The 27938-nt window shown below is 71.7% G+C and overlaps 3 protein-coding genes across 6 annotated transcripts; 2 read left to right on the plus strand and 1 right to left on the minus strand.

The window, feature by feature from the left end:
* Positions 1 to 470: 470 nt before the first annotated feature.
* LIPE (lipase E, hormone sensitive type) lies at positions 471 to 12597 on the minus strand. Of its 3 annotated transcripts, none has more exons than XM_067316846.1 (11): positions 12516 to 12597; positions 9795 to 10011; positions 7272 to 7791; positions 6446 to 6536; positions 6218 to 6363; positions 5941 to 6126; positions 4942 to 5230; positions 3748 to 3975; positions 3132 to 3278; positions 2358 to 2659; positions 471 to 1576 (listed from the first exon to the last, which is right to left on the minus strand). In XM_067316846.1, exons 2-11 carry the CDS (start codon positions 9908 to 9910, stop codon positions 500 to 502), a joined length of 3102 nt encoding a protein of 1033 aa, XP_067172947.1. In that variant the 5' UTR covers positions 9911 to 10011; positions 12516 to 12597; the 3' UTR covers positions 471 to 499. The 3 variants fall into 3 exon arrangements, with proteins under 3 accessions (XP_067172947.1, XP_067172948.1, XP_067172949.1); XM_067316847.1 differs by lacking the exon at positions 12516 to 12597 and adding an exon at positions 10086 to 10157; XM_067316848.1 differs by lacking the exons at positions 9795 to 10011; positions 12516 to 12597 and adding an exon at positions 9031 to 9040.
* LOC136995810 (carcinoembryonic antigen-related cell adhesion molecule 6-like) lies at positions 10234 to 17311 on the plus strand. Of its 2 annotated transcripts, XM_067316851.1 has the most exons (8): positions 10234 to 10311; positions 11044 to 11178; positions 12386 to 12451; positions 12530 to 12907; positions 14103 to 14378; positions 15425 to 15691; positions 16770 to 16801; positions 17063 to 17311. In XM_067316851.1, exons 2-8 carry the CDS (start codon positions 11166 to 11168, stop codon positions 17177 to 17179), a joined length of 1149 nt encoding a protein of 382 aa, XP_067172952.1. In that variant the 5' UTR covers positions 10234 to 10311; positions 11044 to 11165; the 3' UTR covers positions 17180 to 17311. The 2 variants fall into 2 exon arrangements, with proteins under 2 accessions (XP_067172952.1, XP_067172951.1); XM_067316850.1 differs by lacking the exons at positions 10234 to 10311; positions 11044 to 11178 and adding an exon at positions 16135 to 16311 and having other exon boundaries at positions 12322 to 12451.
* Positions 17312 to 22137: 4826 nt separating this feature from the next.
* BCL3 (BCL3 transcription coactivator) lies at positions 22138 to 27484 on the plus strand (the record flags this gene model as incomplete). Its single annotated transcript, XM_067316858.1, is given in 9 exon segments — positions 22138 to 22409; positions 22801 to 22909; positions 24096 to 24266; positions 24268 to 24298; positions 24922 to 25010; positions 25212 to 25289; positions 25974 to 26141; positions 26819 to 26908; positions 27341 to 27484. Coding segments are annotated over 9 exon segments (1152 nt in total), but the record flags the coding sequence as incomplete, so codon positions are not given.
* Positions 27485 to 27938: the final 454 nt, after the last annotated feature.

Genomic DNA, 27938 nt, shown 5'->3' on the forward strand with positions numbered 1-27938 from the left:
ACAGGAGCCCGCTATGGGGCATAGGGGCCCCCATGTCCCCCTAAGGGGCACAGAGATCCCCATGGGACCAGGCCCCCGTAGGAAGGCAGCCCCTGCCCCACACCTATGGGGCTCAGCCCCACATACACACTTCTCCCTGTGGGGCACAGTGGCCCCCGTGGGTAGAGGCCCCTATAGGGAAGAGGCCTCCCCCCCTGCCAGGCTTCCTATGGGGCTCAGCCTTCCCCCAGTCTCCCTATGGGGCACAGGGGTCCCCCTGGGAAGTGACCCTCCCCTGCCCCACACCTGTGGGGCCAGGACCCCCATGTCTCCCTATGGGGCTCAGCCCCCCCCCCGTGTTTCCCTATGGGGAAGGGGGGTCCCCTGGGAAGTGTCTCCTGCCCCACACCTGTGGGGCCAGCCCCCCCCCCCCGTCACACCATCACGCAGGCAGCAGGTGGGTTTTGAAGGGGCTTTATTCCCCCCCCCCATGGGGCTGAGCCCCACGGCGGGCCGGGGCTCAGGACCCCACCTCACGCCCCGCGGGGCCACTGGGGCGCCGGGCACTGCCCCCCCGGCCCTGTTGCCAGCCCAGGGGGGGCCCTGGGGGGCTCGGCCCCCCTCCACCCCCCACCGGGGGGCCCCCGCAGCATGGGGGGGGCTGCGCCCCAGACCCCCAGGCCACCGCAGCGCTGTGGGGCGGGGGGGCAGCACTGGAGCCGTGGGTTGATGTGGTCCTGGTGCCGTGGGTCATGGCAGCGCTGGCGCCGTGGGTCAGTGCATTGCCGGAGCCCCAGGCCCCTTCAGCCCCCGTGCTGTGGGTCAGTGCGTCGTGGGGGCCATGGGCTCCTGCAGACCCACTGCCGTGGGTCGGTGCATTGCTGGAGCTGTGCATTGGTGCATCACCAGAGCTGTGGGGTGGCGGAGCCCTGCCGCCATGGGTCACTGCGTTGCTGGTGCTGTGGGGCAGTGCAGCCCCACCACCGTGGGTCGCTGTGTTGCTGGAGTCGTGGGTCTCTGCAGCCCCGCTGCCATGGGTCACTGCATTGCTGGAGTCATGGGTCTCCATGGCCCCACTGCTGTGGGTCACTGTGTTGCTGGAGTCATGGGTGGCCCCGCCACCATGGGTCGCTGAATTGCCGGAGCCATGGGTGGTCCCACCACCGCGGGTTGCTGGAGCGCTGGCACTGTGGGTCACTGCACTGCTGCCGCCATGGGTCTCCGCAGCCCCGGTGCCGTGGGTCACTGCACTGCCGGCGCCGTGGGTCGCGGTGGCCGAGGCCTCGCGCCGCTCCCCGGGCTGCAGCGACCCCCGGCGTGAGGGGGCCTGGCTGCCGCGCCGGGGGGCCGGGAGCAGCGAGCTGCGGCGCGCCGGGGGGCCGGGGGGGCCGCGCCGGGGGGTCGGGGGCTGCAGCACATCAGCGATGAGGCGGGTGCAGAGTGCGGCCGCCTGGCGCGTCTCGGGGCAGAGCTGTGCCAGGCTGAGGAAGCCGTGGGGCAGGTCAGGCACCACGCGCAGCGTCACCGGGCGCCCCAGCTCCCGCAGCCGCCGGGCGAACATCACCGAGTCGTCCAGCATCGGGTCCAGCGCGCAGGCCTGCGCCGGGAACACTGTCAGTGGGGGCCCGGGGGGACACGGGGACATGGGGCATCACGGGGACGTGGGGACATGGCGATGCAGGAAGATGTGGGGCAACATGGGGCATCCTGGGGATGCAGGGACATGGGGATGCAGGGAGACATGCGGCATCACAGGGACATGGGGACGCAAGATGGGACATGGTGCAAGGAGATGTAGGGACATGGAGACATGGGGGATATGGGAATGCAGAGGGATGCGGGGCACCATGGGGACAGGGGGATGCAGGGGGACATGGGGACACAGCAATCAGCAGGGATGCAGAGGAATATGGGGCACTGGGGGGATGGGGGACGTGGGGCATCACAGGGACATGGGGGGTGCAAGGAGATGTGGGGACATGGGGACACAGGGGACAAAGCAAGCAACAGGCATGTGGGGGGACATGTGATGTGGGGCTGTGGGGCACCAGCAGGAGCAGGGCTAGGGGGACCCAGGGGGCTACAGGGATGTGGGGTGTCGGGGGGACACAGGGACGTGGGGTCCCCCCGGCCAGGCCCAGCCCAACACCCCGTCCACCCCCATCCCAGGTGCCACCATGTGGGGTGGCATGGGAGCAGTGTGAGGACACCGCGGGGACACCATGGGGCTCACCACGATGTGGACAGGGGGCAGCCCCTGCAGCATGGCATTGGGCGCCAGCAGCGGGCTCACGTCCTGGCGCCGCGGGGCGGCCGTGGGGCGGCGCAGGGACACCGTGGGGCAGCGCGGGGATGCCGTGGGGTGCCATGGGGCTCACCACGATGTGGACGGGGGGCAGCCCCTGCAGCATGGCGTCAGGTGCCAGCAGCGGGCTCACGTAGGGGTTCCTGGCCAGGGGGCCACTGGCCACAGCGAAGTTGGCCGGGGGCCGGTGCGAGCGCAGCGGCTCAAAGTCATCGGGGTAGTCAAGGCCGGTGCCGTCCCCGTCCTCGTCCCCCGTGGCCGTGTCCTTGTCCTCGTCCTTGCACCCCCCTGGCGCCTCCCCCCAGCTCCGGCTCCGGCTCCCGCGGCGGGGCTCCTCTGCCGGTGCTGCCTCCGAGACGCTCTTGCGCGCCGGCTCTGCCACGGGGACGTGGGCATGGGGACAAGGTGTCCCCAACCCCCCCGAGGTGTCCCCGAACCTCCCGAGGTGCCCCCAAAGCCCCCATGGTGCCCCCAACCCCCCCCCGTGATGTTCCCAAACACCCCAAGCCATCCCTGAACCCCTCGAGATGTCCCCAAACCCCCCCAAGGTGTCCCCAAAGCCCCCGAGATGTCCATGAACCCAAGGTGTCCCTGAAGTCCTGAGGTGTCCCCAAACTCCCCAGCATGTCCCCAAAGCCCCCCAAGGTGTTCCCAAACCCCCATGAGACGTCCCCCAACCCCTGAGGTTTCCGCAAAGCCCCTGAGGTGTCCTTAACCCCCCCCCCAAGATGTCCCCAACCCCCCCCCCCCGAGGTGTCCCCAAAGGCCCCCAACACCAACAGGTCCCCAACCGCCCCCTGGACCGCAACGCGCCCCCGCTCGTCCCCCCTGCGGTGCTGGGCGGTACCGGGAGGGCTGCGGGTGTGGGGTCGCAGGGCCCCCAGCCAGGCCGCGGCCCCCCGGTGCAGGTCGCGCAGCAGCAGGGCCGTGTCGCGGCGCAGCAGCCGCCCGGGGCTGAGCTTCTCCAGAGCCGGCGCCTCGCTTGCCTCTGCCCCTGCCGGGATGCCGGAATGGTGGGAACGCGCTCCAAAACGGCCCTGTGACACCCCTGCATCCCCCTCCACCCCTGCCAGGATGCTGGAACGGTGGAAACGTGCCCCGAAACGGTGGGTATGTGCCCTGAAATGGCCCCGTGATGCCCCCGCATGCCCCTCCACCCCTGCTGGGACACCAGAACGGTAGGAACGCACCCTGAAACGGCCCTGTGACACCCCCGCATCCCCCTCCACCCCTGCTGAATGCCCGAAACAGTGGGAATCCACCCCGAAACGGCCCTGCGATGCCCCCGACGCCCCCTCTGCCCCTGCGGGGATAGCAGGGTGTCCCGAAACAGCCCCCAAATGGCCTCAATGTCCCCCCCCCATGCCCCCCCACCTGTGTAGGCGTCAAGGCACTTGCAGCCCAAACCCCCCCCCCCCCATCCTCCCATGTCCCCGTGTCCCCACATTCCCCCGCGCCCCCACCTGCGTAGGCGCCGAGGCACTGGCAGAGGACGCCGAGCGGCAGCAGCGGGTCAAGCAGGCTGAGCAGGCGGGAGGGCGACACGGCCGCCTGCACCATGGTCACGGGGTAGGCGGCCACCACACCATCGGGGCACTGCACCCCAGCCGCCGCTGCCCGCAGCGACACTGTCAGGCACAGGTTCCCACCGGCGCTGTCCCCGGCCAGGCACACCCGCTGCCCCGTCGACCCTGCAGAGGCAGTACTGGTGGTGGTGGCGCTGGGGGCGGCCGGGGGGCGAGGGGACCCCCCAGAACCGCCCCATGGCAAGGGGTCACCAGCGCTGCCCCGTAGCGGGTCACCGGTGCCTCCATGGTGGTAGGTTGCTCTGTCCTTGTCCCATCCCGGTCCCTGTCCCAGTCCTGGTCCCCATCTTGGCCCATCCCTGTCTCTATCCTGGTTCCTGTCCTTGTCCCTGTCCCCATCCTTGTCCCTGTCCCCATCCTTGTCCCTGTCCCCATCCTGTCCCATCCCTGTTCCCATCCTGGTCCATGTTCCTGTCCCGTCCCCATTCCCATCCCCATCCCCATCCTGTCCCATTCCTGTCCTGGTCCCTGTCCTTATCCTGGTTCCTGTCCTTGTCTCATCCCCATCCCTGTCCCAGTCCCTGTCCCCATCCTGTCCTGGTCCCCAAGCTGTTCTTGTCCCTGTCCTGTGCCATCCCAGCACCCGTGTGGTCCTGCTACCTGTCCTTATCCTGGTCCTCTCCTCATCCCCGTCCCCGTCCCCATGCTGTCTCAGTCTCATCCTGTCCCGCCTCCATCCCATCCCTGTCCCCATCCTGTTCTGGTCTCTGTCCTGTCTACATCCCATCCCATCCTCATCCCTGTGTCCCCCCCTGTGTCCCCCCGTGTCCCCTCGCTCACCCAGGAGGCGGCAGTGGTGCAGGGCCCAGCAGCAGGCGTAGAAGCGCTGCTGGAGAGTGCTGCTGTCCATGTCCCATCCCCGCATCCCCCTGTGGGTCCCTGTGTCCCATGTCCCCCCCCCGTGTCCCCCATGTCCCCTTGCTCACCCAGGAGGCGGCAGTGGTGCAGGGCCCAGCAGTAGGCGTAGAAGCACTGCTGGAGAGTGCCGCTGTCCCCGTCCCGTCCCCGCATCCCCCTGTGGGTCCCCGTGTCCCATGTCCCCCCCCGTGTCCCCCATGTCCCCTCGCTCACCGAGGAGGCGGCAGTGGCGCAGGGCCCAGCAGTAGGCGTAGAAGCACTCCTCGAGGGCGCGCGGGAAGGGCGCCTCGGGCGCCAGGGCGTAGTCGACGGAGAGCACGGGGGCGCCCAGCTCGCGGGCCCAGGCGCGCAGGTAGGGCTCGTGCGAGCGCGACGTCTGCGCCACGAAGCCACCGCCGTGGAAGTGCACCAGCAGGGCGGGTGACGGTGGCCCCGGGCGGCCCCCCCGGCGCCACCCCAACGATGCCTCCGCCCCCGCCAGGGCGCTCAGCGCCGCGCTGTCCTGTGGGGGGATGTGGAGAGGGGCTTGGGGGTGCCCCATAGCAGAGGGGGCCACCATGCACTGCCCCCCATAGCGGTTCCCCCCATGCACTGCTCTATAGCAGGTTCCTCCTGTGCAGCCCCCCCAGGCACCCCCCATAGCGGTCCCCCTCATGCACCCCCCCACAGCAGTTCCCCCCATGCACCTCTCCAGCACCCCCCATAGCGCTTCTCTCCATGCACTGCCCCCCATAGCGGTTCCCCCCATGCACTGCTCTATAGCAGGTTCCTCCTGTGCAGCCCCCCCAGGCACCCCCCATAGCGGTCCCCCTCATGCACCCCCCCACAGCAGTTCCCCCCATGCACCTCTCCAGCACCCCCCATAGCGCTTCTCTCCATGCACTGCCCCATAGCAGGTTCCCCCCACTGCAGTCCCCCCCATGCACCCCCCATAGTGGTTCCCTCCATGCATTGCCCCATAGCAGGTTCCCCCCCCAGTGCTCCCCCCCCAATAGCAATTACTCCTGTGCATTACCCCATAGCAGTTCCCCCCAGGCACTGCCCCATAGCAGTTCCCCCCCCAGTGCTCCCCCCCATAGCAGTTCCCCCCATGCACTGCTTCATAGTAGTTACCCCTGTGCATTGCCCCATAGCAGTCCCCCCATGCACCCCCCCCCATAGCAGGTTCTCCCCCATAGCGGTTCCCCCCATAGCAGCCCCCCCAGCACCGACCTGTCCCTCGCGCAGCTCATAGGAGAGGAGGCGCATGTGGACAGGGCCGGGGCCGGTGTGGGCCACGGGCGGCGGGATGGTGACCGTGCGCGCGGGGTCGGCGGCCAGCGGCAGCTCCAGCGGCTCCGGCGGCACCGTCAGCGCCCAGCTGAGCCGCACTGGCGCCGCCGCCAGGCTGGCCACTGACTGCAGGGGGGGCAGGACAGGACAGGGGGCTCAGCGGGGCGGCCAGGGGGGGACACGCGGATGCATGCACCCCCCGCGCCGGCACACGCACCGCCAGCAGCTGGGTCTCGGTGAGGTTCCAGAAGCTCTTCCAGAAGTGGACGTCCAGGTTCTGCGTCAGCCGCTCGAACTCGGCACCCCGCAGCTCCGGGTCCACGGCGAACTTGCCACTGGTGAAGAGCGAGCCGGCCGCCACGCCTGCGCCCGGGGCGGGACATGGACACGCAGTCAGGGGGGCCCCATGCCATGTCCCCCCCCTTCCCGCAGCAGTGGCACTCACCCAGCCCCATGTCGTCCCGCTTGTAGTTCTCACCGAAGGACACCAGCCCGATGGCGATGGTCTGCAGGAAGGGCCGGATGGACGGGGCAAACTGCGGTGACAGGCGGGAGAGGGGGGATGTGAGTGGCGGCGGCACCGGCCAGCAGCCACCACCGGCCACGGGGCCCCATGTACGGACGTGTCTGTAACCCCCATCCCTGTGTTCCCACATCTGGACACATCCGTAACCCCAGCACCATGCAAATGCTGCCCCCGTCCCCGTGTCCCCACATCCAGATGTGCCCGTAACCCCTGTCCCTGTGTCTGGCCGTGCCCGTAACCCCCATCCCTGCGTCCCCATGTCTGGACATGCCCATGCCCCCTGTCCCCGTGCCCCTGCGCGCCTGCAGTCCCCAGCGCCAGGCAAGCGCAGCCTGCAATCCCCGTGTCCCGGCACGCTGGGACCACTGGCGCAATTGCCTGTGGCAGGTTGCACGCCCATCCCCACGTCACCATGTCTCCACAGCAGGTTGCAGACCCATCCCCACGTCCCCATGTCCCTATGGCAGGTTGCAGACTCATCCCACGTCCCTGTGGCAGCTTGCCCACCCATCCCATGTCCCCGTGTCCCCATGTTCCTGCGGCAGGTTGCACATCCCCACGTCCCCGTGTCCCTACATCCCTGTGGCAGGTTGCACACCCATCCCCACGTCCCCATGGCAGGTCGCACATCCCTGTGTCCCCATGTCCCCATGGCAGGTTGCCCACCCATCCCACGTCCCTGTGTCCCCATGGCAGGTTGCACATCCCCATGTCTCCACGTCCCTGCGTCCCCCCCCCCGGGCACCTGGAAGCCGAGGCAGCGCCCGTAGAAGCAGCCGTTGTGCATGGTGCTGTACTCGCGCAGCACCAGCTCGGAGATGCCGCCATCCTCATGTGGGAAGAGGCAGCCGGGGCGGTTGTGAGCCAGCAGCCGCTGCGCCAGGCAGAGCAGGGCGCGGAGCTGGGCCAGGGCGGCGCCGTAGGCCTCCAGCTCGGCAGCATTGTGGCCGCTGCGGAAAAAGATGCTGCGGCGGTGGGTGGCCACGTAGCGGCTCTTGTGCACCACGTGCGCCAGGCAGCAGCAGGCGGTGTGCACCAGGCTGCGGTAGCCGTTGCCCGGCGTGGCCTCGTCCAGGTCGAAGCGGTGGTAGAGGCGGGCGAAGTGGCGCAGGGCTGGCTCCAGGCGCCGGGCGTGCTGCCGGATGGCGCCGAAGGCGGCCACGAAGCGCCGGCCGGCCTCGGTGCCGCTGCGCCCGAAGAAGGCGGCGTTGTCCTCGGCCAGCGCGTGCAGCGCCTGGAACAGCGGCCGGACCTCCATGGCGGCACTGCGGGAGTGGAGACAGACAGGGACACAGAGATGACGGACACGGAGACGATGGAGACGGAGACTGAGACGGACACGGACACGGAGACGATGGAGACGGAGACAGAGGCAGCTTTAATGGGGCAGCTGCGCTCCGCCCCCCCCCCCCCCATCCCGTCCCATCCCGTCCAGTCCCGGGCGCCGGGGCCCCTCCCAGACACCCCCCTGGGGCCACCCGCCTCTGGGGCAGGGGACGGCGCTTGCGCAAGGCGGCGGCGGGGACACTGGGGCAGGGGGGACGGGGACGGGGGTGGCTGGCGGCGGCGGGGGGAAATCGGCCATAGGGCAGCTGTGGAGCTGGGGCAGCCCTGTCCCTGCAGGTCCCCGGCTGTGGGGCACTGGGGGGGCAGCTGTGGGGCAGCCATGGGGCCAGGGCAGCCATGTCCCTGCAGGTCCCTGGCCGTGGGGCAGCTGTGGGGCAGCTGTGGGGCTGGGGCAGCCATGTCCCTGCAGGTCCCTGGCCGTGGGGCAGCTGGGGGGGCAGCTGGGGGGCAGCCATGGGGCCAGGGCAGCCCTGTCCCCACATGACCCTAGGTGTGGGGCAGCCGTGGGGCTGGGGCAGCCGTGTCCCCGCAGGTCCCTGGACCAGAGCAGCTGTGGGGTGGCCAGGGGGCAGCCGTGTCCCCATGTGCCCCTGGCCGTGGGGACGTGTCCGGGCTCGGGCCCCCCACCCCCCACGCGGGGACTTGGCCAAAACCTCCCTGTTTTGGGGGTGGTTCAGCCCAGTGACCCCCAGTTCAGGGCGGTTTCGCCCCACTGGGTCCCCCCCCCGTTTTCGGGGTGGTTTGACCCAGTGACCCCCCTCCATTTTGGGGGAGGTTCCCCTCCTCGACTCCCCCCATTTTGGGGGTGGTTCGCCCCATTGATCCCCCCCATTTTGGGGGACGGTTCCCCCCAACTCCCCCCCCCCCACGTTGGGGTCGTTTCCCCCCCTTGACCCCCCCCCCATTTTGGGGGCGTTTCCCCCGCCTCGACCCCCCCACTTTGGGGGTGGTTCACCCCATTGACCCCCCTTGTCGGGGGTGGTTCGCCCCCCCTCGACACCCCCCATTTTGGGGGCGTTTCCCTCCCTTGACCCCCCCGTTGGGGGCGGGGACGCTCCCCCCCGCGCCCGCTCGGCCCCCCCCCGGCGCGTGCGTGGTCCGTTCCGGCCCCCCTCGCGCCCCCCCCCCCCGCGGTGGTCTCGCCCGCGCGCACCCACCTGCGGCTCCGTCCCGGCCCCCCCCCCGCGCGCCCCGCTTGGCCCCGCCCCCTCGCCGGGCCGCTTCCGCCGCCGCCCGGCCACGTGACGGCCTCGTGGCCAATCGCCGCCGGCGCCCCGCCCGTCTCCCGGGCAACCGCCCCCCGCCGCGGGCAGAAGAGGGAGGGAGGAAGGGCGGGTGCGCGGTGACCCCTGACCCCGGCGGGCCGCCGTCTCCCGGGCGACGACCGCGGCCCGCGGCGAGCGGGGTCGCGACCTCTGACCCAGCGCGGCGTTGCTGAGGGCTTTATTGGGAGGACGCGGCGCCCCGGCGACCCCCGACCTCTGACCCCGGTGACCCCCGGGACCGCCGACCCCTCACCGCGGCCCCATCGCCCCGCTGTGACCCCCCCCCCCATGGCCACTCCCGGGACCTTTGACCCCCCCTGACCCGGCCCCGGAGCGCCACCCCCCCCCCCCCGGCCCCTCGTCGCTGTGGAGCTGCGGGGTCGGGGGGGTCCGGGGCACTCAGAGGGGTTGGGGAGGGCCGAGGAGGTCAGTCTGGGGGGGGCCATGGGGGTCGGGGGGGGTGTCCATGGGGGTCACAGGGGATCTATAGGGACCTGGGGGGATCACAAAAGTGTCCAAAGGGGAGTCTGGGGGGGGTCACGAGGGATCTACAGGGACCGGGTGGGAGCCAAGAGGGTGTGGGGGGCGTCACTGGGGGCTCTGGGGGGCCGGGGAGGGTCAAAGGGGGGTCAGAGCGGGGGGTCCATGGGGGTTACAGGGTCGGGGAGGGTCCGCGGGGGTCGGCGTCAGCACGGGTCTCTGCGGGCATCTTCGGTGTGATCCCGGTGCTCCAGGGGGGTCCCAGTGCTCCAGGGGGGGGATGTCGGTCCATGCTCAGCTCCTAGAGGGGCAGCGAGAGCCCCTGGGTGGGGGCGCGGGGGCGGCAGCGCCTGGCAGGGGGTGGCGGGCAGCGGCTGCTGGCAGCGGGGAGCCCTGGGGGGGAACACAAAAAGGGGGGGGGTCAGGGGGGCGCTAACACCCCCCCAACCCCCCCAGTGCTGCCTCACCTCTCCCGCAGGCACAGGGTGGCCGGCGGCTCCTTGCCGCGGGAGGGCCTGGGGCGGCCCGGGGGGGTCCCGGGACCCCCAGCAGCAGCGGCAGCAGCAGCGGCAGCAGCAGCAGCAGCGCCGGGGCGGGCAGGAGGCGCATGGCGGGACCAGAGCCTGGCGGCCCCCGCGCCGCCACTTTATACCCCCCCGGCCCCCCCGGGACGGCAGCGGCTTTACGGGAAAGGTGAGCCAGACCCGAGGCATTTTGGGCGGCTTCCCGGAGCCTGGGCCAGCCCCCCCCCGTGCGTCTGCCCCACACGCCAGGGCTCCGCTGCAGCTCCCCCCACACACACCCTGCTGTGGGGCGCTGAGGGTTCGGGGCCGCCCGGCACGAGCACGGGGTTCCTCCACCTTGGGGGGGGGACCCACGGTGCTGCCTGTCCTCAGCGCTGGGGAGAGCAGGGACGTGGGGCAACAACATGGGACCATGGGGCAACGGCATGGGGCTGTGGGGCAACTACACAGGGCCATGGGGCAATGCCATGGAGTGAGAAGGGATGGGGCAACCCTGTGGGGCCCTGGGGCAACAACACAGGGCCCTGGGGCAACCCCTTGGGGAAACCCTGTGGGGACATGGGGTAACACCATGGGGCCGTGGGGCAACTGCACGGGGCGGTAGGGCAACCCCACAGGGTGAAAGGGGATGGAGCAACCCTGCGGGACCATGGGGCAGCCACATGGCGCCATGGGGCAACCCTGTGGGGCAATGGGCCGTGGGGCAACCACATGCTGCCATGGGGCAACCCCACAGCGCCGTGGGGCCGCCCCGCGGTGGTGCCGTGTCCCTGGCCATGGCCATGGGGGGGCTGGGAGGGACCCGGCGTCCAGGTGCTGCCAGAGATGGGGGGTTCCAGGGGGCAGCAGCACCTCGACCCTGCAGCCCCCCCTACTCCAGCATGGCGCCGCTTCCCCCCAGTTCCCCCCTCATGGGGCCGGTGGGGCCGGGCCACTCCGTGCACCCCAAACCCGCAGACGGGCAGCTCCGGCCCCGGCCCCCCGTGGCTCCCCAACCGCCACAGCGGCAGCGGCAGTGCAAGGATGACGGGGTGTGGTGAGTGTCCTGACCCCCCGAAAACCTGACCTGAGCCCCCAGAACCAGCCCTGACCCCCTCAAACCAGCCCCAAGCCCCCCAAAACCTGTCCTGACCCCCAAAACCAGCGCTGACCCCCCAAAACCTACTCTGACATCCTAGAACCAGCCCCCTGAGCCCCAAACCTGCCCTGAGCCCCCCAATCTGCCCTGAGCCCCCCAAGGCCCCAGACCCTGAGCCCCCAAAACCAGCTGTGACCCCCCAAAACCCAGTCCTGTCCCCGCAAAGCCAGCCCAGACGCCCCCAAAGCCAGTCCTGAGCCCCCAAAACCTGCCCTGAGCCCCTAAAACCCAGCCCTGACTCCCCCAAAAGCAGCCCTGACCCCCAAAACTAGCTCTGACTCCCTGAAAATCTGCTCTCAGCCCCCAAAACCCAGACCTGACCCCCACAGAACCTGCTCTGACCCCCAAAACCCCCGAGCTCCCAAACCTGCCCCAATGCCTAAAACAACACCTGACACCCAAAACCGCCCCTGATCCCCCCAACCCGCCCTGAGCCCCCCAAACCACCCCCAATCCCCCAAACCTGCCCTGACCCCCCAACCCCCCCCGAGCCCCTGAAGCAGCCCTGACCCCCCGAACATGCTCTCTGATCTAAAACCAGCCCTGAGCCTCACCAGCCCCAACCCCTAAACAACACCTGACCCCCAAAACCCGCCCTGACCCCCCAAACCCCCCCCGAGCCCCCAACCCTCCCCCCGGCCCCCCCCCAAACCACCCCCGACCCCCAACACCGTCCCCGTCGCGTCCTGGCCGCTCCCTCCCTGCCAGCGAGTCCTGCCGGGACCCAGCACCTCGGGGACGTCGGCGAGGGGCTGCCAGGGCGCTGGGGGGGCCCGGGGTGGGGGGGACACGACCCCGGGGGGGGCAGTGCCAGGTCCCCCCCCGGCCACCCCAGGGAGCTGCCCGGCCGGGACCCGCCCGGTGCCATTCTTGTCGGCTCTTTACCCCGAAACCGGCACCCGCCCCGGACGCCGCTTCCTCTGGGGGGGGCCCAGGTGTCCGGGCGGGAAGGGAAGCGCCGGCGGGGGCGGTCGCGGCGCGGGGTGGGGAGGGAGCGCTGGGCCGTGCCGAGCCGAGCCAGGCCGGGCCGTCCCTCCCTCCCTCCCTCCCCGCGTCCCTTCCCGCCGCGCGGCGCCCGTCGCCGGCCGCCGGCACCGCGGCACAGCCAGCGGGACCCAGGCGTCCGGGGCCATGGGTGCCGCAGCCCCGTGGAGCGCCGCGCTGCTGGCAGGTGAGCGCCCGCCGTCCCCGATCGTCCCCGCCACCGTCCCCGCCGCCGCCGTGCTGACACCCACCCTGCCGCCCGCAGCCGCCGTGCTGGGCTGTTGCCTGCGGCCCGCGCCGGGCCAGCGCACCACCTTCGCCCTGCACCGCCAGCCCGACCCCGCCGCGGCCGGCGACACCGTCGACTTCAATCTGCAGCCGCCGCCGGGCAACTTTGTGCTTTGCGTCTGGTACCGGGCGCTGGACACGGTGCAGAGCAGCGAGATCTTCAGCTACTTGCCGTCCCCCGACGGCAGCGGCAACGCCACGCAGATCGACGGGCCAGCGGCCACGGGCCGCGAGAGTGGCGGCCCCGGCTGCTCCCTGCGCATCCGCGACCTGCGCGCCACCGACGCCGGGCCCTACACCGTGCAGCTCCGGAGCCCCAGCAGCATCACCGCCACCACCAACCTCACCGTCTATGGTCAGTGCCCGGTGCCCTGAAACGGCCCTGAGCCCCCAAAACCAGCTCTGGTGCTGCAAAACCAGCTCTGAGCCCCTGAAACCGGCCCTGAGCCCCCCAAAACAGGCCCCGGTGCTGCAAAACCAGCCCTGACACCCCCAAAACCGGCCCTGAGCCCCCCCAAAACCGGCTCCGGTGCCCCAAAACTGGCTCTCAGCCCCCAAAACTGGCTCTCAGCCCCCAAAACCAGCCTTGGCGCTGCAAAACTGGCCCTGAGCTGCCACAAACCAGCCCTGAGCCCCCCAAACCATCCCCGATGCCCCAAAGCAGCCCTGATGCCCGGCTCTCCGGCGTCCCAACCTGCTCCTGCTCCCACTCCTGCCGCGGGTCTCCCAGCCCTGGGGCGCCGGCCGCCTCCGGCCGCGGCGGGGAGACTTCCCGAAAAGCACGGTGGCGCCTTGTCCCTTCCTTCCCTCCGCCGCCCCCCCAGGGCGCGTTCCGGAGCCAGGGCGGCTCCTGCTTGGCGGCACCTCGGGACGCTGCCCGGAGCAAAGGGCGCTGCGGGGCCGGGTGCCGATCCCCGTGTCCCCGCGTCCCCCCCAGCGCCCGCGTCTCCCAGCCTCCGACACGGTTCCTAAACGCGACAGGTGAATCATTAACAGCGGCCGGGCCGCTCGGCTGCACTTCCTGCTGGCGTGGGGCTGCCCCGGCGCTGGTTTTCCCCCCGGCTCCCCGGGGGATTTGCGCCCGGCTCACGCCAGAGCCCGTCGGCATGCGGGCGAGTTTTCGGGGCCACGCAGCCGGGCGGATCTGCACTCTGGCCGTGGAAGGATGGGAGAGGTGCCACGGGGGCACCTGGGGACGCTCCCGGCCCTCCCTCCGCCCCGCGGTGTTTCCCGGCTCCCGGGTCGGAAATGCCGGCCCCGCCAGGGACGGATGTCCTGGCTCCTCGTGGCTCCCTGCCCGGCCCTGTGGCGGCTGCTGCCACCCCCCGCCGCAGCCCCGTCACCCGCGCCGGGACCACGGGGGCCTGGGAGCACCTCGGCCCGGCACAGCAGGCGCCTGCGTCTGCCAGCCCCAAACCCCTGCGGGCAGGCAGAGCCGGAACAGCTCTGTCCCCAGAGCTGCGGGTCTGCGGCGAGTAGCCGGGCGCCGCCGTCTATCCGTACATCTGCCGGGGCTGCAGCTGACGCCGTCTTTCCACCTTATCTTGCAGAACTGCTGCCGCAGCCCTCGGTGACGCCCCGAAATGTGACAGTGACGGAGAACGGCTCCTTTGCCCTGTCCTGTGAGCGCCCCGCCGGCACTGAGACTCTGCTGTGGCTGCGGGACGGGGCGCCGCTGGTGGCCGGCGGGCGCCTGGCGCTCTCCGAGGGCAACCGCACGTTGACGGCCGCGGCGGCCGCCCGCGCCGACACCGGTGCCTACGCCTGCGAGGCCCAAAACCCTGTGAGCAGCAACCGCAGTGAGGCCGCCGCTGTCACAGTCACCTGTGAGTCCCCGCGTCCCCCTGCCGCGTCCCTTCACCGCGCTGCCGTGCCATGTGCTCCTGCCGCATCCCCATGCCGCATCCCTGCCTTGTCCTTGCATTGACTCCTCCTGCTGCATCCCCCTCCCGTATCCCTGTGCCATGACCCTGTGCCACATCCCTCCCTCATGTCCCCCACCATGTCCCCCTGCGCCGCATCCCCAGAGCACATCCCTGCACCGCGTCCCTGCCTTGTCCCTGCACTGCCTCCTCCTGCTGCGTCCCCCTGCCGTGACCCTGTGCCATGTCCCTGTGCCACATCCCTCCATCATGTCCCCCGCCACGTCCCCCTGCCATGTCCTCCTGCTACGACCCTGTGCTGCATCCCCAGACCATGTCCCTGCACCACGTCCCCCTGCCGCATCCCTGCGCCGTGTCCCTGTGCCACATCCCTCCTTCGTGTCCCCCTGCCATGTCCCCGTGCTGCATCCCCAGACCACGTCCTTGCACCGTGTCCCCCTGCCATGACCCTGTGCCGTGTCCCTGTGCCACATCCCTCCATTGTGCCCCCCACCACATCCCCCTGCCGCATGCCTGTGCCGTGACCCTGTGCCGCGTCCCCTGCCGCATCCCTGCACCACGTCCCCCCCCACATCCCCCTGACACGTTCCTTCACTGCGTCCCCGTGCCACGTCCCCGTGCCGTGTCCCTGCATCATGTGTTCCTGCCACATCCCTCCACCACGTCTCCGTGCTGCATTCCTGTGCTGCGTCCCTCTGCCGCATCCCTTTGCCATGTCCCCCTGCCACATCCTCGTGCCACCTCCCTCCATGATGTCCCCCTGCAACATCTCCTGCCGTGTCCCTGCGCTGCGTCCCCCTGATGCATTTCTCCACTGCGTCCCCATACCACATCCCTGCACTGTTTCCCTGACATGTCTTCCTGCTGCGTCCCCTTGCTGTGTCCCCATGCCACCTCCCTCCATCACGTCCCCCTGCCGCATCCCTGTACTGCGTCCCTGCGCCTGTCCCCGCGCCGCCTCCCCGCGCCACTCAGCCGTGCGCCCGCAGACGGGCCCGACGCCGCCACCGTGTCACCGCCGAGCCCTGTGCGGGCGCCGCTGGGCTCCCACGTGGAGCTGGCCTGCACGGCCGACGCCGTCCCGCCACCGCGCTACGCCTGGACCTTCGGCAACACCACGCTGGGCCGCGAGAGCCGCCTGGCCTTCATCTTCGGGGCCGCAGCGCAGGCCGGCGAGTACCGCTGCGTGGCCACCAACCCTGTGCTGCACCGCGCTGCCGCCGCCACCGCCCTCCTGCTGCAGCCCCCGCAGCCCGGTGAGCCGGGGACCCGCCGCGGCACACGGGGACGGGGGCTCCCGCAGGGTGTCCCTGCTCTCGCAGGGACAGGCACCGGCTGTGGCATGTCCCTCATCGTCGGGGTCCAGCTGCGCCATGTCCCTGCTCCCGCAGGGACAGGATTCGGCTGTGGGATGTCCCTGGCCTGGCCGTGGGGTGTCCCTGCTCCCTTGGGGACAGGGTTCGGCCATGGGTCATCCCTGGTCCTTTTAGCCTGGCCATGGAGCGTCTCTGCTCCCTCGGGGCAGGATCCGGCCACGGGGTGTCCCCGGTCCTTGGGGTCTGGCCATGGGGCGTCCCTGGTTCTTGGGGACATGATCTGGCCACAGGACCTCCTTGGTCCTTTTACCCTGGCTGTGGGGCATTGCTGGTCCTCGGGGGGGGGCTGCCAGCAGCCCTGCTGATGCCCCCCCTGCGCGCAGGTGTGAGCGCCGGGACAGTGGCCGGGGCAGTGGTGGGGACGCTGCTGGCCCTGGGGCTGCTGGGGGCTGCCGGGTACCTGCTGTGGCGCCGGGCGCGGGGCCGATCCGGGGGGGGGCCGAGGGGGGCGTCCGCACGCCCTGCACCCTCCCCCGCCGCCCCCGCTGCCCCCACCCGTGGTGAGTGCAGCCTGGGGACAGGGGGTGGATTGGGGTGTCCCCCACACCCTGCGGGTCCTGGGGATGGGGGGGATGGACTTGGGGTCCCCCTGACCCCCCCGTGCATCCTGGGGATGGGGGGGGCAGATTGGGGTGCCTCCCACCCCCCTGCGGGTCCTGGGGATGGGGGGGGCGGATTGGGGTGCCCCCCGCCCCCCTGCAGGTCCTGGGGTGCCCCTGACCCCCCTGTGGGTCCTGGGAATGGGAGTGGTGGTCCCAGGCTCCCTTCGCTCCCTCCTGTGCGTCCTGGGGTCCCCTTAATCCCCCTGCGTGTCCCAGGGATGGGGGGGATGGTCCCAGGGTCCCCTTAGCCCCCCGTGGGTCCTGGGGTCCCCCCCGACCCCCCTGCACATCCCGGGGTCCCCTTAACACCCCTGTGGGTCCTGAGGTCCCCCCGACTCCGCGTCTCTCTCCCGCAGAGCACCCAAGCACCAACGGCTGCCCCGGCACGGTAAGGGGTGCCACGCCCGGATGCCTGGGCCCCCTGGTTCGGGGAGGGTGGGGGGCAGCCCGGACGCCTGGGCCCCCTCCCTGGTCCTGATGGGGCTGGTGGGGGGAGCCTGAACCCCTGGGTGCCCCGGGCCCAGACGCGTGGGCCCCCTGGCTTGGAGAGGGTGAGGGGCGCCCGGACCCCTGGGTCCCCCTGGCTCGGGGAGGGTGGGGGGTGGCCTGGACACCGGGGCCCCGCTGCCCAGCCGGCCGCTGCCCGCAGGAGGAGGAGATCAAGTACTCGACATTGGCGTTCGGGGCCGGGGCCGCCCCGGGGGCCGCAGCACGCGCCCCCCCCCGCGACGGCACCACCATCTACTGCGAGGTGAAGCGGACGTGAGGGGCCCGGACGCCTGGGCCCCCTGGCGGGCGCAGGGCACCTGGTCCCCCCCGCCACTGCGGGGGCCAGGTGCCCCCCCGGGGCTGCGGTGCGCTGGGCTGGCCGCTGTAATAAAGCAACTCCTGAGGAGAACCGGCCTCGCACACGCTCGTGACACGCGCACTCAGGATGCACACACTCATGACACGTGCTTGTGACGCACGCACTCGTGAGGCATGTGCTCATGCCACATGTGCTCGTGCCACACGTGTTCACAGGCCCTCGCACATGCTCGTGACACGCAGGCTCAGGACGTGCTCGCAACCCTTTGCACACGCTGGCGTCGTGCGTGCGCCCCCTTCACGGACCCAGCACGAAAGGACGAGCCCAGACGCCTGGGCCCTGCTGCGCTGGGCGCCTCCCCGGGCACCAGAGATCCCTGCGGTCTGGAGGGGGACGTGGGTCGTGGCCGCCCCCACTGCTCCCCGAGTGCAGAGGGAGCCCAGGCGTCCAGGGGCCTCCCGGTGCTGCCCCCCCATGGGCCCAGGCGTCCGGGTCTGGAAGAGCCGCTTAGACGCGCCCCCACCCTGAGCGCCAGGGCCTCTCCTGGACCCACTGGCCACGCAAGCACCATGCACACGCGTGTTGCATGACAGCCGTGCCACATGCACTGCATGCATGTGGGTCTACATGTGTGTGCATGAGCTTTGCACACCAAAGCATGCACACACCCCGTGTGTGCAGGTGCATGCACACGCGTGTGCACACGGGCCCTGAATGCACACACACGTGCACATGGGTCCTGCATGTCCACACGTGTGTGCACATGGGCCCTGCATGTCTGCACACACATGTACACACAGGCTTTGCATGCACACACACACACATTTGCACACGGGCCCTCCTCGCCCCCAAAGGGACCCAGGTGCCCGGGCGAAGGAAGGCGAGAGGTGGCTGAGGAGGTGGTTTAATGTCAGGGTGCCACAGGGTCAGGGGTGCAGGGTCAGGGGGGCCGGGGCAAAGGGTCAGGGGTCAGGGGGTGCGGGGCCAGGGGGGGTCGGGGTGCAGGGTCGGGGGTCAGGGGGTGCCGGGGTTGGGGTGCAAGGTCAGAGGTTGCGGGGTGCAGGGTCAGGGGGTGCCGGGGTCGGGGTGCGGGGTCAGAGGTTGCGGGGTGCAGGATCAGGGGCGCCGGGGTCATCGGCGACTCCAGGGGTGACTCGGCCACCTCGTAGATCGGCTCCTCGTCATCTGCGGGGGGACAGAGATGGACCCAGGTGTCCAGGGGGGCCCCAGCGTCTGGACCCGCCCCCAGCCTGGGGGGCCCTGGCATCCAGGGGGGCTCAGGCGTCCGGGGGGCCCAGGCATCCGGGGGCAGCACTCACCCTTGCAGGAGACCACCTGTTTCTTCGCTCTTGGCTCCCGAGTCCCTATTTCCCTGCAAAGATTCAGGGGGAGTCTGGAGGGGCTTGTGGGACGGGGCACGGGGGCAGGGCAGGGGTGGGCCCAGGCGCCCGGGGAGGGGACAGGCTGAGCAGGGGGGAACCCAGAGGGACCCAGGCGTCTGGGGGGGGGGGCAGGCTGGGGGCAGGAACCCAGGTGTTTGGATTGAGGAGCCTGGAGGGACCCAGGTGTCCAGGATTGGGGAGACCCAGGTATCCGGGATGGAAGGGGACCCAGGCTTCCAGGGCGGGGGGCAGGGAGGGACCCAGTGTCCAGGCAGGGGGCTCAGGCATCCGGGACAGGGGACCTAGGTGTCTGGGATGGAGGGGGGACCCAGGTGTCCGGGCGGCCTTACCCCGGACGGCGGCGCGGGCGGGGCCGGACATGCCGGTGGACCAGGGCGGCTCCGAGGGCGCCAGCGAACAGGACCCCGACCAGGGCCCCGGCCACCAGCCAGGCCAGGAATGGGGGGGTGCTGCGTGGCGCCGGTGCCGCCGTGGCTCCGCGGTGCTGGGGGGGGCCGTGCTGGGGGGCTCCGCTGCCAGCGTCCCCATGGCCGCCTGGACGCCTGGGACCGTGGCGGGAGCCGCCACGCTGGGACGCCTGGGTCCCTGGCCCGGACACCTGGGTCCTCCGCCCTGTGGGGGTGGCAGCAGGACGCGCCCCAAAGCTGCCAAACCCGTTGGGCCCTGAGTCACGGGTGCTGCTGAAGCTGCCAGGGACCCAGGCGTCCGGGTGCCCCCGCGCCCCCCCCCGGGGGTCCCACGCATCCAGGTGCCCCCAGGGACCCAGGCGTCCAAGGACCCCCATGCCCCCCCCAGGGGTCCCAGGCAAGCATCTGGGGGCCTCTCACCCTCAGGGCCGTGGGGCAGGTGTGCACACGCATGTGCACATGTGTGCATGTGCCTGGGGCCCCCATGCACCTCCCTGGCTCAGTGCGAGCAGCAGCGTGAAGTGGGTGTGTGTGTGTGCACACGCTTGCACCCACACACACATGTGCAGCTCCACAGGCCAGGCCACGAGATGTACATGCATGCGCACATGCGTGCAGGTGGGGCGCCACTGTGAACATGCATGTGCATGTGTGAGATGTGTGGTGCGAGGCCGGTGCACACACGTGTGTATGCACATGTGTGTGGTTGCAAATGCAGCGCGATGTGCGTGTGCCTGGGGCTGTGGCCGCAGGGCAGCAGCCACCTTGCACACACGTGTGCTGGATGCCGCGGGTGTGCAAGGGGCATGGGGAGGGCGCCGGCCCGGCCCCCCCGGGCGTGCGACGCCGCTGGGACTTTCCAGGCGACGTTTCTGGTAAGTCGGAGCCTGGGGTGGGGAGGAGCCAGGGGGGCCGCAGCTCCCCGGCCCCGCGCACACACACACACACACACACCACGCACTTGTGCATGCACATGTCCCGGTGCACGCGTGCCCACGCAGCAATGCAGGCACCCGCTTTTGCATGCGCGTGTGCAAGGCCGAGCACCAGGCACCTGCATGCACCAGCCACTGCATGAAGCCCCAGACGCGCCGCAACCTCGCACGCATGCACGCATGTGCACACGCGTGTGCAGTCTGGGGTGGGCTGGGCCCGGGGGCCGTTAATGATTTATCTGCCCTGGAAATCCCCCTCCGGGCGGAGGGCGAAGGTCCCAGCAGCCCCCGCCCGGCCCGTGCCAGGGACCTTCCTCTGCCCCCTCCCCGGACGCCTGGGCCCTCCCCAGGGTGGGGGGTGCCAGGACACCTGGGTTCTACCTGAGGGGGGGATTGAGGATGCCTGGGCCCCCCCTGGGGGCTTCGGGGGGGCTCCAGGATGCTGGATCCTCCCTGGGTGTGGGGGGGTCCAGGATGCCTGGGTCCTTCCCGGGGGGCTCTGGGACACCTGGATCCCCCTTGGGAGCTTGTGGGAGCTCCAGGACACCTGGGCCCTGCCGGGGGGGGGGGGGTGTCCAGGATGCCTGGGTGCCTTCTGGGGGCTTGGGGGAGGTCTAGGACGCCTGGGCCCTCCCGGAGGGGGGGGTCTCCAGGACACCTGGGCCCCCGTTGGGGATTTGTGGGGCTCCGGGACACCTGGGCCCTCCCTCCTCCGGCGACGGAGCGCGGCGCAGGTGAGCCGCGGCGTGGGGGGGGGCCCGGACGCCTGGGTCCCCTCCCCGGGGCGGGGCCGCCGGGGGACCCCCCCCTCCCCGTCCGCGGCGGGGCCGGAGTCCCGGGGGCGGCGCGGCAGGGGCGGCGCGGCAGGGCCGGGCGGGCGGGGCGGGGGCGGCCCCGGGGCCCCCCCGCGGGAGGCGGCCCCGAAAGTCCCTCGCCGGCGGCCGGGGAAGTCCCGGGCGCTTCCTCCGAGCGCCGCTCCGGCTCCGGCCGCCGCCGCCGCCTCCACGGGGGGCCTAGGCGTCCGGCGGGGCCCAGGCGTCCCGGCGGCGGCTGCCGGATGCGCGGCGGCTGCGGCGCCCAGGGACCCCGGCGTCCGAGCGGCGCCTCGGCGGGGACCCCGGCGCCCCGGGGGACCCAGGCGTCCGAGGGCCGCGCGGTGGGGCCGCCCCGGCGCTAGCGGCTGCGAAGGACCCAGGAGCCCGCGGGGGCCCCGGCGTCCGAGGGGACCCGGGAGCCCGCGGGGGCCCCGGCGCCGGGGAGCTCCGGGAGCCCGCGGGGGCCCCGGCGTCCGAGCGGCGGGGATGGCGGAGGAGCTGCCCGTGGACCTGCGGACGTGGCGGGCGGCGGGGGGGGCCCCCCCCGGCCGCGGGCCCCCCCCCGGCCGCGGCAGCCCGAGGCGTCGCTGCCGCTGAGGAAGCGGCGCTCGGCGATGCGGGAGGCGGCGGCGGCGGCGGGGGGGGGCCGGGACGCCTGGGCCCCCCCCGGGCAAAGCGCCCCGTGGCGGCGGCGGCGCCCCCGGCCCGGCCCGCGCCCCCCCCCGGCCTCGGCCCCCCCCTGCCTGGCCCTCGCCTTCCCCCCCCTGCCCGCCGCCTACATCCCAGGTGAGAGCCGGGACCCCCCGCACCCCCAAAACCCCGTGCACCCTTGGGCACCCCGCGGGACTCCGCCTCCATACACCCCGGGACCCCCCCGTGCATCCCCCCAAAGCCCCGTGCGCCTTTGGGGCCCCCGTCCATGCACCCCCCCCCCGCCATGACCCCGTGCATCCTTGGGAGCCCCCCCGTGCACCCCCCATGACCCCCTGCAACGCCGGGACCCCCCAAATACTGCGCATCCCCGAGACCCTCCTTGCACCCCCCCATAACTCCGTGCAACCCTGGGACCTCCCCGGGACCCCCCCCATGCACCCCTCAACTCCCCCCCGCAGCCCCGGGACTCCCCCGCGCCCCCCCCCCCCGGGAGGGGCCCAGGCGTCCGGGAAGGGGCGGCAGCGCGATTGCTCAACGGGCCCGCGGGGACCTGACCCCCCCCCCCAGCCCGTCCCGGACGCCCGGGTCCCTCGGACGCCGGGGTCCCCTGGGGACAGCAGGGGGCAGCCCGGACACCGGGGTCCTTTGAGGCCAACTGAGCGGGGGGGGGCGGGGGGTGACTCGGACGCCGGGGTCCCTTGAAGGGGGGGTGGTGGTGCCGGGACGCCGGCGCTCCCCCGGACGCCGGGGCCCCTCGGGGTGTGCCGGGGCCCCGCTGACGCCGTGTCCCGCGCAGGGCTGCTGCCCGCGGAGCTGCCGCTGCTGCCCGCGGCCGGTGCCGGGGCCCCTCCCCCGCCGCCGCCGCCGCCGCCGCTCGCCTTCCCCCCCGGCCCCTTCGCGCTGCTCGGCGCCGCCGGGACGCAGCTGGCGGCCGATATCGCCGCGGCCACGGGGCAGGACGAGGACGGCGACACGTGAGTCGGGAGCCCCCCCGGGGACCCCCCCCCCGTGGGAACCCCCATCCCCCCCCGGCCGCCCCCCCCCACCGGGCCGCCGCTGCCGCGAGGGGAATCCCCGGCCGCGGCTGCCGGGTTCCCCCCCCCCGCCCCGGCCCGGCCCCGCCCCGCCGCTGACGCCGCTTGACGTCACCGCTGCCGGCCACGCCCCTTTACTGGAAGCGGCGGAGGAGGGGCGACTTCCTCCCTCTCCCCCCCTCCTCCCCCGGGGTGGCCGCGCGGAGAGGGGGCGTGGCCAGATCCCTCTGCCCCCGCCCTTCCCGCCCCGGGGTGTCCCCCGGGTCCCTGTGCCCACCTCCGGGTCCCCCGATGTCCCCCGTGTCCCCAACGTCCCCCCGCGTCCCCGCAGGGCGCTGCACATCGCGGTGGCCCAGGGCAACCTGGGGGCGGCCCGGCGCCTCGTGGGGCTCTTCCTGCAGGGACGCAGGGACCTCGACGTCTACAACCGCCTGCGCCAGGTACGGGGGGGACGTAGGACAGGGGGACACGGGGGGGGACGCGGGGGGGTGCGCGGGCAGGGGTGCACAGGGGAGTGCCAGGGGGTTCAGGGTCCTGGGGGATGCACAAGGGTGCATGGGGGTGCATGGGGGGGCCAGTGCTGGGGGGGCCTGGTGCATGGTGCAAAGGGGTGCAGGATGCCCAGGGGTGCAGGGTGCAGGGAGATGCAGGGTGCATGGTGCAGGAGGGATGCATGGTGCAGGGGGTGCATGGTACAAAGGACTGCAGGGTGCCCAGGGGTGCAGAGCACCCAGGGGTGCAGGGTGCATGGTGCAGGAGCATGCACAATGCAGGGGGTGCAGGGGGTGCACAGTGCAGGGTGCAGGAGGTGTGCATGGTGCAGGGGGGTGCAGGTCACCCAGGGATGCAGGGGGCTGCAGGCTGCAGGGGGTGCACAGTGCATGGTGCAGGGGGATGCAGGGGGGTGCAGGGTTCAGGGGTGCAGCGCCGCACCCGGGGGAAGGGGGGGGTCGCCCGCCACAGCCCTTCCCCGAAGCCACGTGTGCCCGCGGCCCAGCCGCCACCACCGGGACTTTCCCTGGCTGCTTCCTCCCCGCACCGCCGCCTGCATGCACACGCGTGTGCGTGGCCCTGCGCCAGGCTGCATGTGCCCCCCAGGCACCCCACGCGTGCACCCCACGCGTGCACCCCGTGCATGCACCCCCTGTGCACCCGGCATGTCCCAGGCACCCCGCACACGCCCCCTGCACCGCTCGCACACTGCATGCGCATGCGCCATGTGTAGCTTGCATACCCTGTGCCCCCTGTGTGCCCCCCATGTGTCCCCTGTGCACTCTGTGCATGCCCCATGGACCCCATACACCCCATACATGCCGTGTGCCCCCGTGCGCCCCATGTGCCCCATGCACCCCATGCATGCCCTGCGCACCCCATACATGGCACGTGCACCCTGTGCTCCCCGTGTGGCCTGTGCCCCTCATGCGTCCCCCATGCATCCCAGGTGCTCCCTGTGTGCCCTGTGCCCCCCATGCCTGCTTTGTGCACCCCCTGCACCCCATGCGCCCCATGCACCCCCTGCACCACCTGTGCGCCCCATGCACCCCATGCACCACATGCATGCCCCCCGCACCCCCCTGCCCACCGCGCCCCCATGGGGGCCGTGCGGGCGCTGATGAGCGGGTGCAGACGCCGCTGCACCTGGCGGTGATCACGGCGCAGCCGGCGCTGGTGCGGCTGCTGGTGGCACACGGGGCCTCGCCGGCGGCGCCCGACCGCCACGGCCGCACGGCCGCGCACCTGGCCTGCGAGCAGCGCAGCGCCCGCTGCCTGCGTGAGCTGCTCGCCGCCCCCGGCGCCCCCCCCCGACCTCGAGGCCCGCAACTACGACGGTGAGGCCCCCCGGGAACGGGGGGGTGCAGGGCAATGGGGTGCACAGGAATGGGGTGCAGGGGAATGGGGCATGCACGGAAATGGGTGCATGGGGATGGGGTGCAGGGGGATGGGTGCAGGGGGTGCATAGGAATGGGGGGCACAGGAACTGGGAGAGCAGGGGAATGGAGGCATGGGAATGGAGAGCAAGGGGTGGAGCAATGGGATGCATGGGAATGGGGTGCAGGGGAATGGGGGGTGCATGGAAATGGGCACGTGGGAATGGGGTGCAGGGGGTGCATGGGAATGGGATGCATGGGAATGGGGTGCATGGAAACGGGATGCATGGCAAAGGGGAAGCATGGGAATGGGGTGCAGGAGAACAGGGGGTGCATGGAAATGGGATGCATGGCAAAGGGGAAGCATGGGAATGGGGTGCACAGGAACTGGGGGTGCATAGAAAGGAGATGCATGGGAATGGGGAGGTGCATGGGAATGGGGGGCTGTATGGAAATGCAATGCAAAAAGACAGGGTGCAGGGGGGCATTTTGGGAGCGTGGGGGCGTTTGGGGGTGGGGGGTGTGGGGGGGGTGCACAGTGTGTGTGGGGGGGGTGCACAGGGGTCCCGTGCTGCCCCCCCCAGGCCTGACGCCGCTGCACGTGGCCGTGGGCGCGGGGGCCCGGGAGCCGGCGCAGCTGCTGCTGGAGGCTGGCGCCGACGTGGATGCTGCGGTGAGCAGGAGGGGGGCAGCGGGGGGGGGCTGGGGGGGCAGCAGGGGGTGGGGTGGCAGGGGGGCCGGGATGACATGGAAACTGCAATGAGGGGGGGGGCTCTGGGGGTTTGGGGGACTCTGGAGGGGCACTGGGGTTGGGGGGGGCCCTGGGGGAGCTCTGGAGGGGCAGGGGCCGCTGACCCCCCCCCGCCGCCCCCAGGACATCAAGAGCGGCCGCTCACCACTGCTGCACGCAGTGGAGCGCGGCAGCCTCGACATGGCCCAGCTCCTCATCCAGGTGCGTTTTGGGGCACTTCAGGGCGTTTTGGGGCCTTTCGGGGTGCTTTGGGTGCTTTGGGGCGTTTCAGGGTATTTTGGGGCGTTTTAGGGCCCTTCAGGGCACTTTGGGACACTTGAAGGCGCAGCAAAGCGGTTTGGGTTGCGCTGAGGCATTTTGGGGCAGTTTGGGGGCCCCGGGGTGATTTCAAGGGGCCCCGGAGCAGTTTCGGGTGCATTTCAGTGCGTTGCTCTCCCCGCAGCGGAGGGCGCAGGTGAACGCGCAGTCGTACGCGGGGTGCACGGCGCTGCACGCGGTGGCGGGGGGCTCGGGGAGGTTTCTCAGGTCCCCGGGGAGGCTCGGTGGTGCGGTTTTGGGTGCATTTCGGGTGCATTTCGGTGTGTCCCCCTGCCTGCAGTGGGGGGCACGGGTGAACGTGCAGTCATACATGGGTGCACGGCGCTGCACGTGGTGGCAGAGGGCTCCGGGGTGGTTTTGAGGGGCTCCGGGGCAGTTTTGGGTGCATTTCGGTGCGTTGCTCTCCCCGCAGCGGGGGGCGCAGGTGAACATGCAGTTGTACGCGGGGTGCACGGCGCTGCACGCGGTGGCGGGGGGCTCGGGGCGGTTTCTCGGGTCCCCAGGGCGGCTCGGGGGGCGGTTTTGGGTGCATTTTGGGTGCATTTCGGTGTGTCCCCCTGCCCGCAGCGGGGGGCACGGGTGAACGCGCAGTCGTACGCGGGGTGCACGGCGCTGCATGCGGCGGCGGGCCGGGGGCTCCTGGGGCTGCTGCGGCTCCTGGTGCGCAGCGGCGCTGACTGCGGCGTCAAGAACTACCACAACGACACAGCGCTCGCCGTCGCCAAGAACCGGCAGGTCTGCACTGCGCTGGGGGGTCTATGGGGGGGTCTCTACTGCGGGAGGGCTTTCTGTGGGGGGTCTCTATCAGGGAATCTCCATGGGGAGGGTCTCTATTGGGGGGGTCCCTATTAGGGGGCTCCCTATGGGGGTCTCTATTGGGGGGGTCCATGGGGGGTCCCTGTTGGGGGGTGGCTATGGGGAGGGTCTCTATGGGGGGGCCCCGATGGCAAGGGTCTGTATTGGGGGGTCTGTATGGGGGGGCTCTCTATGGTGGGGGTCCCTGGGGGGAGGTCCCTGTCAGGGCCTGTCCTTGGGGGGGCCCCTATGGGGAGGGTCCCTATTGGGGGGGTCCCTATTGGGAGCTCTCTGTGAGGGGGCTTTCTATGGGGGGCCCTATAGGGGGAGTCTGTATGGGGGGGTTCCTATGGAGGGTCCCTATGGGGGTCTTTATGGGGGGGTCTCTGTGGGAGGAGTCTCTATGGGGGGATTTCTATGGGGGGTCCCTATTGGGGGGATGTGGGACCCCATTTTGGGGGGAGACCCTGAATTTTGGGCTCCCTTTGGGGAGGTAATGGAGCCCCTATGGGGGATGAGGTTGGGGTCCCTATTAGGGGGGGCCCTATGGGGGGTTGCTATAGGGGATCCCTATGGGGGGGTCCCGGGGGGTGACCATGTCCCTGTGCCCCCCCCAGGTCATCGACATCCTCCGGGGAAAGGCGTCACGGCCCCCCCAGCCCCCCCCAGCCCTGACGGCCCCCCTGGGGCCCCCCAGACCCCCAACGGTGAGCAGGGCGGGGGGGGCAGAGTGGTCCAGGGTGGGGAAATGGGGGTTTGGGGGTCCTGGGGGGGGTCCAAGGGGTCCTGGGGGGCTTGGGGGCTCCTTGGGGGGGTCTTGGGGGGTCCCTGGGGGGATCCCACGAGTTTTGGGGGGGGTCTTTGCAGGGGGGGCAGAGGGTTTTGGGAGTCTATGGGGGCTTGGGGGGGTCCCTGGGTGTCCCCAGGGTGTTTTGGAGGGTCCATGGGGGTCTGGGGGGGTCCCCAGGTGTTTGGGGAGGTCTCAGGGGGCCCCTGGGGGGGTTTGGGGGTCTCTGGGGGGGTCTCTGGGGCTTTAGGTGGTCCTTGGGAGTCAGGGGGGTCCCAGGGGGTCTCTGGGGGTCCATGGGGGGGATTTGGGGGTCTCGGCCCCCCCCAACCTATCCCTGTCCCCCCCCCAGGCCGGGCCAGCACCTCCCCTGGGTCCCCCCCAGCGGCCCCCAGCCCCCCCCCCAGCCCCAGCACCGTCGCCGCAGCCAATCAGAGGCCGGAAGCCGCCGACCTGGCCAATGGGGCGTCGATGTTGGGGCCCCGCCCCCTGGTGAAGCAGGAGGGTGGCCCAGCCCCGCCCACCCCAGGGCAGCCAGTGGGGTGCACCAGCAGCCCCGCCCTCACCCTGCCATTGGCTGATGCCCGGCTGGACCCTACCCACCACGGCAGCCTCTACCCAATGGTGTCGCCCGGCCAGGAGGCCGCAGCCAGTCCCCTCTCCCCACTGCTGCCCGGCCCCTATCACCGGCCAATCCTCTCGCTGGGGCTGGGGCCGCCGGCCAATCAGGGGCCGCTGCAGAACGACCAATCACGGACGCTGCAGGGTGGGGGCAGCCCCCCCCCAGGGGCCCCCGAGGCCCCCCGGCTCCGCCCCCGGGACAGCCGGGGCCACGCGGGGGGGGGCAGGTGACCGCGGGCCCAGGCGTCCGGGGCCCAGGCGTCCGGGGGACCCAGGCGTCCAGGTCATGAGCACGGGGACCTCCATGGACTTGCAGTCACGGGAGGGGC

The sequence above is a fragment of the Apteryx mantelli genome, unplaced genomic scaffold, assembly GCF_036417845.1.
Source record: "Apteryx mantelli isolate bAptMan1 unplaced genomic scaffold, bAptMan1.hap1 HAP1_SCAFFOLD_154, whole genome shotgun sequence".
In the NCBI taxonomy this organism is placed as follows: domain Eukaryota; kingdom Metazoa; phylum Chordata; class Aves; order Apterygiformes; family Apterygidae; genus Apteryx; species Apteryx mantelli.